The sequence below is a fragment of the Gossypium arboreum genome, chromosome 9, assembly GCF_025698485.1.
Source record: "Gossypium arboreum isolate Shixiya-1 chromosome 9, ASM2569848v2, whole genome shotgun sequence".
Taxonomy (NCBI): domain Eukaryota; kingdom Viridiplantae; phylum Streptophyta; class Magnoliopsida; order Malvales; family Malvaceae; genus Gossypium; species Gossypium arboreum.
In genome coordinates, this window is record NC_069078.1 from 67,047,791 (window position 1) to 67,061,232 (window position 13,442).

Consider the following 13,442-nt stretch of genomic DNA (forward strand, 5'->3'; position numbering starts at 1 on the left):
ATAAAATTGGGATTGTAGCTGTCTAACAGCTGTTTTGGAGGGCGAAGAGCTGTAAGTGATTGTTAGTAATAAGAGTTAAAAGGGAGAAGGAAAAGTTTTTGCAGGTGTGCGTGTGAGAGAGAAGATCCCGTTCCTTGAACGCCTTAAAGAGGGGCACTGCCAGTCCTTATTGAGGTGCCAAGTGTCACTCTTGTGAAGGCTTTGTAGTTGATCTACTGACTATTTTCCCTCGTAGGTATGAGTTGTCAAGTCAGCACAACGGATCAATGTGATGTTCGGATGGCAAGTGTTCTATCCATGTCAAGAATGAGGGAGCCCACATTATGGGTTCACGGTGGCCTTTAGCACAAGGTGTTGGTTTACAAGATCGGTTGCGCACGAGGTGAGCTCACGAGGTGTAGATATAACAATGTTCTTGTCCAACACATTTCAGACGTCGGTATTGGGAAATAATCTCCTAAGAACCCTCTAAATACATTAACGTATTTTATATAAATTAAACATACATACGTCAAATACATACTCAAATCCAATATTCACACCCAAATCCGAGTAACTTAGGTTTCTGATCCTAATACAATTCAATGCAGCTTATTCTTTAGCTAAGTAAAGAAATAGTACAGGGAAAAGGAGATCAATCTCTCCAACTGTATTAGCAGTTTAATGAATTAATTATTACCAATCTATCTTTTCTCAAATAAACAGAAGGGAATCAATTGACAACATCAAGCACCAGTTTTCGGGATTTCAAAACTGACCATTTCAAACGCCGGTAATAAGCTGCTTGGAGAAGTGCAAGTGATAGCACAAATATCCACTTAAACCCCATCTGTATCAAAATTTCACACCAAATTCAATGTCTTAAGTAGAGCTACCTCAGCTCCCATCTCAAACTGTGCTGAAATGGAAAATAAAACAAAACAATAGGGAAGTCTCACATACTTCAAGTTGAGATATTCTAAGCTATGTTACTCTTGACTTTTTAATTTTCTTTAAGTACTCATGTCTGACATATCCAAACAAGGATATAGCCGTAGAAGGATGGGACTGTTTAAATATATAAAATGACATTAGAAGTCATTGAGACACATCTACTTATCTAGCACTCACCCCTAAATCTGAGTAATACAACCACTAACTTCTTTTACTAGTATTGCAGCTGAAAACACTAAAAAGTTGGTTGGTTCTATGAGCATGCTCAAGCATACAGATTTCCTATTGCAAGAACCATAAAAGTGATTAATTATGCCAAAAACCAATCATTATTGATCCATTTCACATGATTTTTAGCCATGAGATGGATGATTTTCAGTTTTCAAGTAGATATATCTATGTAAGAGGATCAAAAGTCAACAGTCAAGGACCTAGTTTAACTGTACCAGCTTATTTCCTATGGAACATAAAGCTCTATGCAGGGGGAAAAATACTAACCAGTTTTCTCTCTTCCATTTCCGGTTCAGCTGCCCATGATAAAAATGTCACCACATCTTTCCCCATCTGCACCAAGATTGCCAAAAGAACATGAGATGAGACATTTTCTTGAGCCAATGAAGCTTGCACAATGATCTAGAACTGGATGGTTAAGAAGATTACTTGGGCCTCTGTAGCTGGAGTACCATCTTCATATTCAATAGCACCATCGTTAAGCATTTTCGGCATAGCTATTGCACCGCCAGGAAAGTAAGGGTTATAATGCAGACCTTCTCGAATCTAGGATAGAGGAGTATCATACAACAGATGTTATGAAATCATTGAAAAATGAAAGACAAGAAAATGTTATTTTATAATGTTTCTCGTCATCAGAGTAAGAGAGCCATATTTTACATAAATTTGCTTTATATGTACTATCTTAGTAACACATATTGTCATAAATCTACATCCCTAACCACCATCAAATTACAACACACACACACCAGAAGGGCTAGCCATGATGAAAGAAACCGCACTAATGAAAGTACAAGGTTTAAAACCTGAGCTGTATCTTTGAAGTTGAACATGATGAGACGATTGTGCACTTGCCATGAGACAGATCATAGATTTCCATATTCATTAAAATTTTATATGAAAGTGGAAAAAGAAATTACCGAGATACCAGCAGGAGGATCACGATAACCGGTTAGAAGACCAAACACATAGTTCTGGCCATTATGACGAGCCTGAAAGGACAAAGAGTTAGACATTGAAATTACAAGGAACTCGATTTGATGCTTATTTTCATGAAATCAAGATGCTAGAGACACCTTGGTGATAAGGCTTAAGTCTGGGGGATATGCACCTCCATTGGCAAACCTAGCTGCTTGTTCATTTGCATATGGCTGTGGGAAACGATCACTAAGCTTACCAGGTCGGGTGAACATCTCACCCTCATCATTAGGGCCATCAACCACTTCAATCTCAGCTGCCATAGCCTTTGTTTCTTCTTCGGTGTACGCCACACCAACGAGATCTCGAAATGAGATTAGAGACATTGAATGACAAGAAGCACAGACTTGTTGGTAGACCTGGTGACCCCTACGGATACTGCTCATGTACAATTGATCCATATTAATCAAACATACAAAAATAATAGACAGCATCCATCAATTATAGGTATATGTTTGACATTATACAAAGGCACTAAAACATGGCAGAAAATTAGGAAAACCAAAACAGTGGAAAATTCTCTTACAAGAACATTCAATTTTTGCTGCAAAGAGATGGTGTAAAGAAATGAAAAAAAAAAACTTACGAAGCATGGTCATATGAGCTTAGTATGCCTTGATGAGGCCAAGGATAGTTAGGAACCGCCAAACCATGCTCAGCCTCATCAGAATAAGCTATGGTAGCACAACCCAAAAGCCCTGAGACCCCTGCCCCAAAGAGTGCAAGGGATCGTAGTCTATCTCCATCTTGCTTCATGATTTGGCAGGGCAATGCTGGAAGAGTCTGCAAAAAGTGTTTTACAACCATGTAAGGGAATAAAAAGCTTTCACCCCAAAGTAAGAAAAAAATTATAAAATTTCATATTGGCATAAACTAATTTCGTATTCCATGTTTTATAATATATTTTTTGCGTTTAGCACAAAGTGCTAGTCCTATCCTCTCTTTCCAAACTTCTTCAGAAAATTTGCCACATGAACTATACCAAGTGCTAAAACCAATTCCAAAAACATTTTGTCCTTTCAAACATATTCGAGTCTGCAACACCAAAAGCGCTAAACAGATGGCGGTGACTTGGTTAATGAAAGCCTCATGATGACTATGGATATTCTAAAACTTAACAAGGCATAACCAAGTAAAAAATAACAGTCTTGACAAAACAACTGCACTATTTCAGGCTGGCTACAAGAACCAAGACATGAATCATTTATGCAGGAAATACAAATCATCTTCCTCCAATTATTCTTATTCACCACAATCCTCTCTTCAAGTTCTTATAGCGTCATATCATTAATTATCACCTCCAACCATGTCCTTTTGATTACTCCTTCAACCTTTTACCCTATGCAACGTCAATTTGCTCCATCCTTCTAACAAGTACACCCTTTAAAGTTTAATCTATATCATATGTGGCCAAACCATTATAAACAATTTTCTCTCAACTTATCCTCTATAGGAGCTATCCTAATTCATAGACGAATATCCTTATTTCTTTGTCATTCCTAGTATTTACTGCATAGATATCTTAACATCGCATCTTTTGTATATGTCGGATTCTTGTTAGACCAACATTTGTGTATCATATAGCAAGCAGTCTAGTAGTTGTACTATAGCACTTCACCCTCTAACTCAAAGATATATTGTAATCAGACAAAACTCTTGTTGCATTTCTCCACTCTAGCCACTCAACCGTGATCTATGCTTAACAACTTCATCAGTCTCCTTGTCTTTCATAATTATCCCTCTGGTACATGAAGCCCCTGTTATTGGCATTACTTAACCATCGAATATAATTACATCTTAATCGAATATAGCCATATACTTAGTCTTCATAATCAACGCGCTTCTAGTGTTTATCTCCAAATTTTTATACAGCACATTTTGTTTTGTCAAGCTAGCTAAATCTTTTTAGTTTTGAAGCAATCCTGCTATACTCTCCCTTCTATTACCCGAAATGTTTCATAAATTACAGACATTGATGATAAACATGACAAAACACTGATGCATGGATCATTAAACTTAAGAAATTAAGCTTCAACTTTTGTTTAGGTAAAAAGATGATGATGAAGGGAATCGTACCTTAGCATCATGAGACTGACGAGCCAGTCTCGAAAGAAAGCTGAGCTTCGCATATCCTGATTCGAAATTCAAAAAAATTCAAAATTTTAAACAAAAAAAAAAAAGAGATGAATTCATACTTAAATAAAGAAACAAAGATGAATGAGTTAAGCATTGATACCGGTCCTGATTTTATGGCCTAAACCTGTAAAAAAAGAAAACGTGAAAGAAGACAAGAATTCAGAAAGAAGCAGAACTAAATGTATTCATAGCAGAGAAAATTAAAAGGAAAAAAAAAAAGGATTAAGAAAAAAATACCCATGCTTGTTCAAATAGAGAAAAAAAGGAGAACAGTGTCAATGGACAGTTTTTGGTTGCAGTTCCAGGCAGAGAGATTAACAAAAAGCAGATAGAGAGAGATCAAATGAAGTGGCGACGCGTGTATTTGAGATTATGGTGAAAATTTGAACACCTCTCGCATTTTCTCCTTAGTCCAAACAATACGTCGTCGTATTAAAAGAATAGATGAACATTTGATAAATTAAGATTGATTATAAAGCGAATAGTGGTTCGTATGTTGGAAATTCGGGTCTTGGCGGGTGCACGTGTCATCATACGCAATTACGAGGGAAGTTAGATCGTTGGTTCTCATAAGTCATTCCGTTACACCACCATGGTGAGAAAGTTTGGGATTTTCGACATGGTGTTTTGCTTGCAACATATTTTAATTCTAAAATATTGAAAAGAAAATTAAAATTTTAAGTTAATTAAATTAAATTAGTCTATTTTTTGAGTCAATTTAAATATGCAGATCAAATTGAGTTTTACAATTTTAATAATTTAAATAATTGAATAAAAATTAATGTAAATATTTTTTGGTCTTTATCGATTTTAAAAATAAGTAAATTAATCTCTCTCAAAAAATTCAAAATATTTATAAAAATTTTAAAATTTATTTTTTTAAAATTATAATTTTTTAAATCTAAAGAATATATAAAGAAAATTTAAAATTTTAAAATTTTCTAAAATATTAATTTTAAGACCTAAATAAATTAATTAACAATTCAAATTTATTATATTAAAATATTTTGAGACTAAAAAATACACAAATATTCTCATTCGAAAGAGAAGTGAGTCAAAATTTCTCGTGTAAATTATGTTATTCAAATATTTATTTTATTTCTAAAAAACTATTACTTAACATATTTCCTGTTGATAATTAAATGGTAAAGTATTTCTTATTAATATTTTATCTTCATTGCTCAAAATATGAATAAATTAGTTCTTATATATTAGATCAAAAATAAATTGATCATTTCTATTAAAAATTTGGCTCGACTCGAATTTGTAAAAAAAAATTGTTGTTTTGTTGTTGTTTTCCCGCTGTTTTGTTGCCATTTTACTATTATATTGTTATTATATTGTTGTTATTGTTTGAATATCGTATAACTTTTATTTTATTATTAATTTTGCTATTATTTTAGAGATATTTGCTTGTTAAGTTACACTTATCTTATAGTTATTTAAGTATAAATTTTACAATTTATTGAAAATATTTATTTTAATATTTTTAATATATTATATATTTTAATTTTAATACGATCCGGTATAGGCCCAAATTTAACATCTATAATTTGAGCTTTGACAAAAATTTATATCTATTTTTCAAATCGGGCCACTCTCGAGTCAAAAATTTTGTTAGGACCTAGCTCAGCCCATAGACAAATCTATACCGGATGAATTTAGTAATGTTTTGGGTTGGTAGTTAGCCCATAGTATATTTTACGGGTCGGTTCAGAAAGCCCAATAAGGTTTCTCTTTGTTTCTGCATTCTCTTTTAAAGTTTAAACCCTACATAAAACCCTTTTTCTCACCGCTCCATAACTTCTCCTTCACTTTCCCACCTCCCAAACGCACGTCACCATCCAATGAATTACCGATTCCAAAACCTCTTAGGCGCCCCTTACCGTGGCGGAAACGCCGTGGTAACAAAAAACACCAACCTAATCTCCCCCGTAGGTAACCGCGTCTCCGTCACCGACCTCGTCAAATCCCAAACCATTACCCTACCTATCCAATCCTCCAGCAATATCCGCCGCATCGCTGCTTCACCTGACGGCGTTTTTCTCCTCACCGTTGACGACAACAACCGTTGCCTCTTCATCAACCTCCCTCGTCGAGTGGTGTTGCATCGCATAACGTTCAAACATCCAGTAAACGCCGTCAAGTTTAGCCCCAATGGGAAATACATAGCTGTTGCAGCCGGTAAGTTGTTGCAAATATGGAAATCTCCTGGGTTTAAGAGGGAAGTTTTTGCGTTTGAGTTGGTTAGAACATTCGCTGATTGCAATGATAAGATATTGTCAATGGATTGGGATAATGATACGAAATATTTGATTGTTGGGTCTAAAGATTTGACTGGGAGGTTGTTTTTTGTGGATAAAAAAAAGGGCAATTATAAAAAACCATTTTTGTTTCTTGGTCATAGGGATTCTGTTGTTGGTTGCTTCTTTGGTGTTGATAAGAAGAAGAATAGAGTTGATAAAGCATATACTATTGCTCGTGATGGTTTTATTTTTAGTTGGGGTTATAGTGGAAATGATGTTAATCGTGATGCCAGAGATGACGATCTGATGGATGTGGAGCCACCCTCTCCAGGAACGCCGGAGAGGGAAGGTGAAGATGGGGAAAGAATTGGTAAGAAAAGGAAGGATTCTGATGGGAAAGAAAGTGGATTTAGTGAAGGTGAGGGGTATTTGAGTGGAGGCAAATGGGAATTGTTGAGGAAAGATTGTTTTATGCAAGCTCCTGCGAAAGTGACCGCATGTGATTATCATAAGGGACTTGATCTTGTTGTGGTGGGATTCTCGAATGGGGTTTTCGGATTATATCAGATGCCGGACTTTGTTTGCATACATTTGTTATCGATATCAAGAGAGAAGCTCACAACAGCTGTGTTCAATGACCTTGGAAATTGGTTGACTTTCGGCTGTGCAAAGTTGGGGCAGTTGTTGGTTTGGGAGTGGCGGTCAGAGAGTTATATATTGAAGCAACAGGGACACTACTTTGATGTGAATACTCTGGCATATTCGCCGGATTCACAGCTCTTGGCTACTGGAGCCGATGATAATAAAGTGAAGGTAAATGAAAGTTTGAGAGATGTTATAAGGGTTTGAACCTTACCTGGTTGATATGCATAATATAGTCCTTGTATTTCATGGTTATAGCATCGGTTTTCAGCTTTTAAGAATCTTGTGCTATATATTTGCCTCACACAGCTTTTCAGCATGTATTTCACTTGAACACCTGAAACTTTAAAATTTTCTTGCCACAGGTATGGACCGTATCGTCAGGCTTTTGCTTCGTAACATTCAGTGAGCATACTAATGCGGTTACTGCACTCCATTTTACGGCCAATAACCATTGCCTCTTAAGTGCATCTCTGGATGGGACTGTTCGTGCATGGGACCTGTTGCGTTATCGAAACTTTAGAACATTTACTGCCCCCTCTCATAAGCAGTTTGTTTCTTTGGCAGCTGATCAAAGTGGTGAAGTGATTTGTGCCGGAACTCTAGATTCTTTCGAGGTAAATTGGCTAATGCTGTTTGATTTTTACATTCCCATGCAAACCACATTTCATGATTTTGTTTTCTTTGTCATCATGTTTACAGATTTTTGTTTGGTCAATGAGGAGAAACCTTCTATTGGAGGTTCTTAGTGGTCATGAAGGTCCGGTTCATGGGCTGATGTTTTCTCCTACAGATGTGAGCTGGCTTTTCTTCACTTGTTTTCTGCGAATTCAATTTGTTTTAAGTTTCCATTTATATCCATCGATTCTATTCTTTATTCCGAAGGTGTCTTCTAACATTATCTATCAACTGTTCACCTATCTTTATCTGGCGTTATATAAGCTGTGCACCTCTGGTTTCTTTATTTTTAGGCAATATTAGCTTCATCATCATGGGACAAAACTGTCCGGCTATGGAATGTATTTAAAGAAAAAGGTGCTGTTGAAACATTCCGACACACACATGATGTTCTGACCCTTACTTACCGACCGGATGGGAAGCAACTAGCATGCAGCACATTAGATGGACAGATTCACTTTTGGGACCCTATTGATGGCGAGTCAATGCGCTCCATTGAAGGCCGTAGGGATATAGCTGGAGGACGACTCATGAGTGATAGACGATCTGCAGCTAACTCAAGTTCGGGAAAGTGCTTCACAAGCTTATGTTACTCTGCTGATGGGAGTTACATCTTAGCTGGAGGAAATAGCAGATATATCTGTATGTATGATGTTGCTGATCAGGTAAAGTTTAAATACATATAAGTTATCCACGTAGTAGATATTATACTTTAATTTGAACATTGAAGCCTATTTTCATCTGGTTAAATGTTATTTTCAGACTGACCCCCCAAAAATTTCATTTTTGGATTATTTTAGGTGCCATTCAAACCCTTGCTTCTTTTGGCATTTTAGATGTATGTATATATGAGAGCCATAACATGCCCTTCTTTAGTTTACTTATGTCAAATACCTGAAAAAAAAGTGATCATGACATGCTCCTCTTTTTTTTGGAGATATTTGTTTTCAACCAGTACTTATTTGGCTCAATCATTGAGCTGAGTTTGAGCTTCAGCAACTCGAGTTATTGAGCAAGCTGAATTTCAGTATCATGCGAGCTTAATCAAACTTTTTAAATTTTATATATATTTTTTAGTATGGAGAATTCTTGGTTCGAACTTGAGCTTGAGCATAAATAATTGACTTTGCAAATGATTTTGAAAATAGCGCCTAGTTTTTACTAGGTAAATGAGCTTAATCAAGTGAGCTTGAATAGATAATCTTGAATCAAGATTCTTACAACTTGAGCTCAGCTCGGCTTGATTACCCTTACTCGGTAGTCAGCACCCATGTTCCCGTTCCTACGTTCTTTTTTCATTAGTTCAAGCTCTACAACATGCTTTCCACTCATTTTTTTTTTTTTGTTCCATTTGAAACCAGGTTCTACTACGACGATTTCAAATAACTCATAACCTCTCTTTGGATGGAGTTCTTGACTTCTTAAACTCGAAGCATATGACAGAAGCTGGTCCGTTGAATTTAATCGATGATGATAACAGTGACACAGAAGAAGGTATTGACAAACAAACCCGGGGAAATGTGGGATATAATCTACCAGGATCCATGCCTAATAATGGAAGGCCTGTCATCCGAACGAAATCCCTTAAAATTGCACCAACAGGACGAAGCTTCTCAGCAGCAACGACAGAGGGTGTTCTTGTTTATTCAATCGATGACTCATTTATCTTCGATCCCACAGATCTCGACATCGATGTTACACCGGAGGTACTTTCTTTTTTTTTTTCCCTTAATTTTTGAGTTTCACTAAATTTACCAATATGAATTAATTAGTCATAATTGTTATGTAGGCCATAGATGCAGCACTTAATGAAGAACAGCCAAGCCGAGCTTTAATTCTTAGCTTGCGTTTAAATGAAGATTCGCTAATTACAAAGTGTATTTTCTCTGTCAATCCCACTGATGTTCCAGCCGTTGCTTCATCAATCCCTTATCGGTACTTGCAAAGATTAATAGAGGCTTTAACCAACCTTCTTGAAAGGTGCCCACACTTAGAGTTCGTGCTTCAATGGTGTCAGGTAGCCTTCTGGTCATTTTATCAAATACCTTGATGTTCGATTATGTTTTGCTTTTGACATGGTTCGAATTGTTTTACTGCAGGAACTCTGCAAACTTCATGGCAACTCTATTCAGCAGAATTCCCGAAATCTTCAACCCGTTTTAAAATCATTGCAGAAGGCAATCACCAGAATTCACCAGGATTTAGCAGATACATGTGCTCTGAATGAATATATGCTTCGATATTTATGCTCTGTTAGTGTCAAGAAATGAATCTCGAGCGTATTTAATCAGTCGAAATTTTGTCAAATATCTTTAGAAGAAAGGTATTTACGGCTCATTACGTTCTAACCCGGAGCCTGATACCATTAATTACATGAAGCACATACATGCTGCTGTTGTTATTGGCATCATCATGAGCATAAGTCGGAGAATATTTCAGGCATTTGACGTCAATGCGGGTATGTTGTAGAGTCACGGATGACATTCCGATAGGAGATGCTGATTCATTGTTGTTTTTTATATATGCCTTAGAAATGTGGAAGTATATTCACTTGTTTTTTCAAATTTCATTTGATCGGTAGCTACTGATATATTGTTTTGTTGGCGTATATTTCAGTATCCGTCTCCTAATTTGCTCCTTCAGGAAATATCAATCCAATCCTTCAAAAAGTTAAATGAATTGATTTAAGCTTGCGGATGAAGAAAAAATGTTATAAAAATGGATATACTTGAGTGGAATACACGAAAAAGATTATACAAATTATCAACTCTCCTACTGTTTTTAATGTAATTTTACCATACATCATTGGCCTAACCTCTTAACCTTATTTTAGTATATTTTCTTTTCCGACTAAATTCAAGGGAGGAAAAACATAGAGTCTAGATAATACAGAAATGAATTGGGTTATACCAAGTATCCAATTACAAATCCTAATTCCTCTAAACAAATTTAGATTAAATTGTATTAAATTAAATTTAAATTATATATTTATAATAATATTACAATTTTACTAGTTGACTAGTTTATATTTTTATTTTTAAAAATTAAATAAAACTTACCAATTTTATTATTATTACTAATTTAAAATTATAAATTATAAATTTTATAAATCATAAAAGCTAAATAGAAAATTTGATGGATAACTGTCACTTCTATCACCGTGTCTCGTTTGAAGTAACAACCAGATAGATGGCATCTTAGGACAAACAACTAATTATATATAATACCCAGAAGGCAGCTCCTGCTCCCGCTCTCACCTATTGTCCCTTTCTCACCTGTCCTCCCTGCTCTATACTAGAGAGGCCGCATCTCCACACGGTCAAACAGATTGAGAAAAAAATAAAATAGTAAAAAGACATTTTTATTAAAATTATTTTTTAAAAAGTGAAAAAGTAAATTTTTTATTATTAAAAAAAAAGCTGAAACAACAAAGTAAGACAACACTCATAACAACGAAGCGTTTGCAACCGTACGTTATCTAAAACCACTCACGTACATATTGCAACTATTATTAATATCTTAACTCTACATGCTACCCTAATCCTTCCTAGTAATAGTAGCCGGATAATTATGTTCATCCTCATCGGCATCCGCCATTCCAAAGGTATGTTTCACCGCATCAGTCGCACCTTGTGCCGCGTTCCTCACTTTCTCCCCCGCCTGCTGCAGTATCCCTCCGCTTGTCTCCGTCTCCTTAGTTTCCTCCGCCTTCCCTCTAGCAGCTCCCGCCGTCTGTTTTGTCTTGTCGTTGGTTGTCTCGGCGGCTCCTCTGGTCTTCTGCTTCGCTGCTTCTGTTGTCTCCATTGTCTTCTGCTTCGCTGCTTCTGCGGTCTCCATTGTCTTCTGCTTCGCTGCTTCTGCTTTCTCCTTCATGCTCTCCTTCATTTGCTCACCTTTTTCCTACCATAAAAGAACATAATGTTAAAGAAAATCTGGTAATGAAAAAGAAAATGGAAGGACGAAAGTGGTAATTAATAATATTCTTACATGAGCTCGGCCTTCAGCTCGACCAGCTTTGTAACTCTGTTCATGAGACGCCATTTTCTTTTCTTTTTGCTTCGAATTGTGTAACTGTTTGTTGGGGAGTTTACTATTGCATGTGTGGTTTCTATTTATAGGGAACTTTGGGACATTATGGATGAAACACGCGTCTTGTTTTATGACACGTGTGCTGGACGTGCTTGCCATGCAGTGCTATACACTTGTAGTATGGATAAATAAAATGTGTTCTTGTTTTTGCAGGATTTTGTTTGATTACTCAGCGTATGATGCTTCGACGCGTGGCAGATATAGCTATATGACAACCACGTGTTGGTTATAGAAAGCTCTCACATTTATATGGATTAGATTTTTTTTTATAGAGTAAAATGACTGGGCTCTTTATAAATAGAATAAAACCAATACCCAAATTAACATTTGGGCTCAGGTCCGACTGCCAAAACAAACAAAACAAACTAAGTCGGGCTTCCCTAATAGCTAGCCCGTTTTTGAGAAATGATGATAAAAGACAATAAAGAATAAAAAATAGAAAAAAACAAAAGGAAATCAACAGAAAATCCTCCAGTCACATCTAACAGCCTGACCATTTAATGCTTTACTCGTCTTTTCACGTCCCAACAGCCATGCCTTTGCAGATAGCCGTTCCTTAAGATATCAATTCCTTGCTACCCTTAACTACGCCCTACTCCTTGTCCATTCATCTTCAATCTAGCGATTCTCTCCATCTTCCCTCTGAGTCTGCAACTCTCTGAATTGTCGTCTTCCCTCCCAGGTATGAGCCCTCCCTTCTCTCCAACGCTTCTTTTGCTAGATTATGGGCTTGAATGTTCTTCGTTCTATGGATAAACTTGAAAGTAAAGTCTTGAACCCTGGATTTTCTGGTCTGTATGTCATAAATAATCGCCCCAAGAACCGACTTATCCATTTCTTTTGATTGACATTTTTGAATGACTGTTCTCGAGTCCCCCTCTATTGTTACTGTTGTTAACCCCATTTCTATTACTAACTTAATGGTATCTAATCCTGCGAGGGCTTCTGCTGCAAACGGGGTGGGGGTATCCTCATGTGTAACTGACTTTGAGGCTTTTAAAGCTCCCGTCTGGTCTCAAACTACTATACCTGAGGCAGATCTAGCATTTCTTTTGTCAAAAGCGGCATCAAACTGAACTGTGGTACCCTCCGTCGCCCCAGTATAACTGTTGTCCCTTTTGGAAGAAAACGTAAATGTTTTCATTCGGGTCCCCTCCAGTTCTGCTATGTAACTACTGACTTTCCTTGCTAAATCCCTAACTGGTATGATTTTCTTTTCATGTACAAGCTAATTTCGAGAACTCCAAACGCACCATAGCACACAACAAAAGGATCGACATTGCTCCATTGTACTCCTTTCAAAAACCCAGATAAGCCACTCCTAGAAACTTTGATTATCATGATCAATGGTCCAAAAGAGATTAATGAGATTCCATATTTAACTGATTGCAGGACAAAATCTAAAGATATGGTTACTGTCTTTGTAATACCCTGAAAATTTTTACAATAAGATATTATCCTTGATATAGTAAAATAACGAAATAAAGTGACATAAAGGGAAATTTTGAG

General features: G+C 36.3%; 3 protein-coding genes and 1 long non-coding RNA gene across 5 annotated transcripts; 2 read left to right on the forward strand and 2 right to left on the reverse strand.

Annotated features, from left to right (window-relative positions):
• Positions 1 to 485: 485 nt before the first annotated feature.
• On the reverse strand, positions 486 to 4,657 carry LOC108450536 (cytochrome c1-2, heme protein, mitochondrial-like). Of its 2 annotated transcripts, none has more exons than XM_017748209.2 (9): positions 4,516 to 4,647; positions 4,379 to 4,402; positions 4,219 to 4,274; positions 2,729 to 2,925; positions 2,241 to 2,520; positions 2,085 to 2,156; positions 1,594 to 1,710; positions 1,432 to 1,497; positions 486 to 829 (listed from the first exon to the last, which is right to left on the reverse strand). In XM_017748209.2, the coding sequence occupies exons 1-9, from the start codon at positions 4,517 to 4,519 to the stop codon at positions 713 to 715; spliced, it is 933 nt and encodes a 310-aa protein (XP_017603698.1). In that variant the 5' UTR covers positions 4,520 to 4,647; the 3' UTR covers positions 486 to 712. The 2 variants fall into 2 exon arrangements, with proteins under 2 accessions (XP_017603698.1, XP_017603699.1); XM_017748210.2 differs by having other exon boundaries at positions 688 to 898; positions 4,516 to 4,657.
• A 1,368-nt stretch (positions 4,658 to 6,025) lies between these two features.
• On the forward strand, positions 6,026 to 10,408 carry LOC108453768 (periodic tryptophan protein 2). The gene is made up of 7 exons (XM_017752058.2): positions 6,026 to 7,337; positions 7,532 to 7,783; positions 7,869 to 7,961; positions 8,138 to 8,509; positions 9,206 to 9,550; positions 9,634 to 9,861; positions 9,944 to 10,408. Exons 1-7 carry the CDS (start codon positions 6,126 to 6,128, stop codon positions 10,112 to 10,114), a joined length of 2,673 nt encoding a protein of 890 aa, XP_017607547.1. The 5' UTR covers positions 6,026 to 6,125; the 3' UTR covers positions 10,115 to 10,408.
• Positions 10,409 to 11,214: 806 nt separating this feature from the next.
• Positions 11,215 to 11,970, reverse strand: LOC108451873 (late embryogenesis abundant protein D-7). Its single transcript, XM_017749571.2, has 2 exons — positions 11,832 to 11,970; positions 11,215 to 11,744 (listed from the first exon to the last, which is right to left on the reverse strand). The coding sequence occupies exons 1-2, from the start codon at positions 11,883 to 11,885 to the stop codon at positions 11,382 to 11,384; spliced, it is 417 nt and encodes a 138-aa protein (XP_017605060.1). The 5' UTR covers positions 11,886 to 11,970; the 3' UTR covers positions 11,215 to 11,381.
• Positions 11,971 to 12,467: 497 nt separating this feature from the next.
• On the forward strand, positions 12,468 to 13,435 carry LOC128280525 (uncharacterized). Its single transcript, XR_008270614.1, has 2 exons — positions 12,468 to 13,063; positions 13,162 to 13,435. It is a non-coding gene; the product is annotated as an uncharacterized LOC128280525 (long non-coding RNA).
• Positions 13,436 to 13,442: the final 7 nt, after the last annotated feature.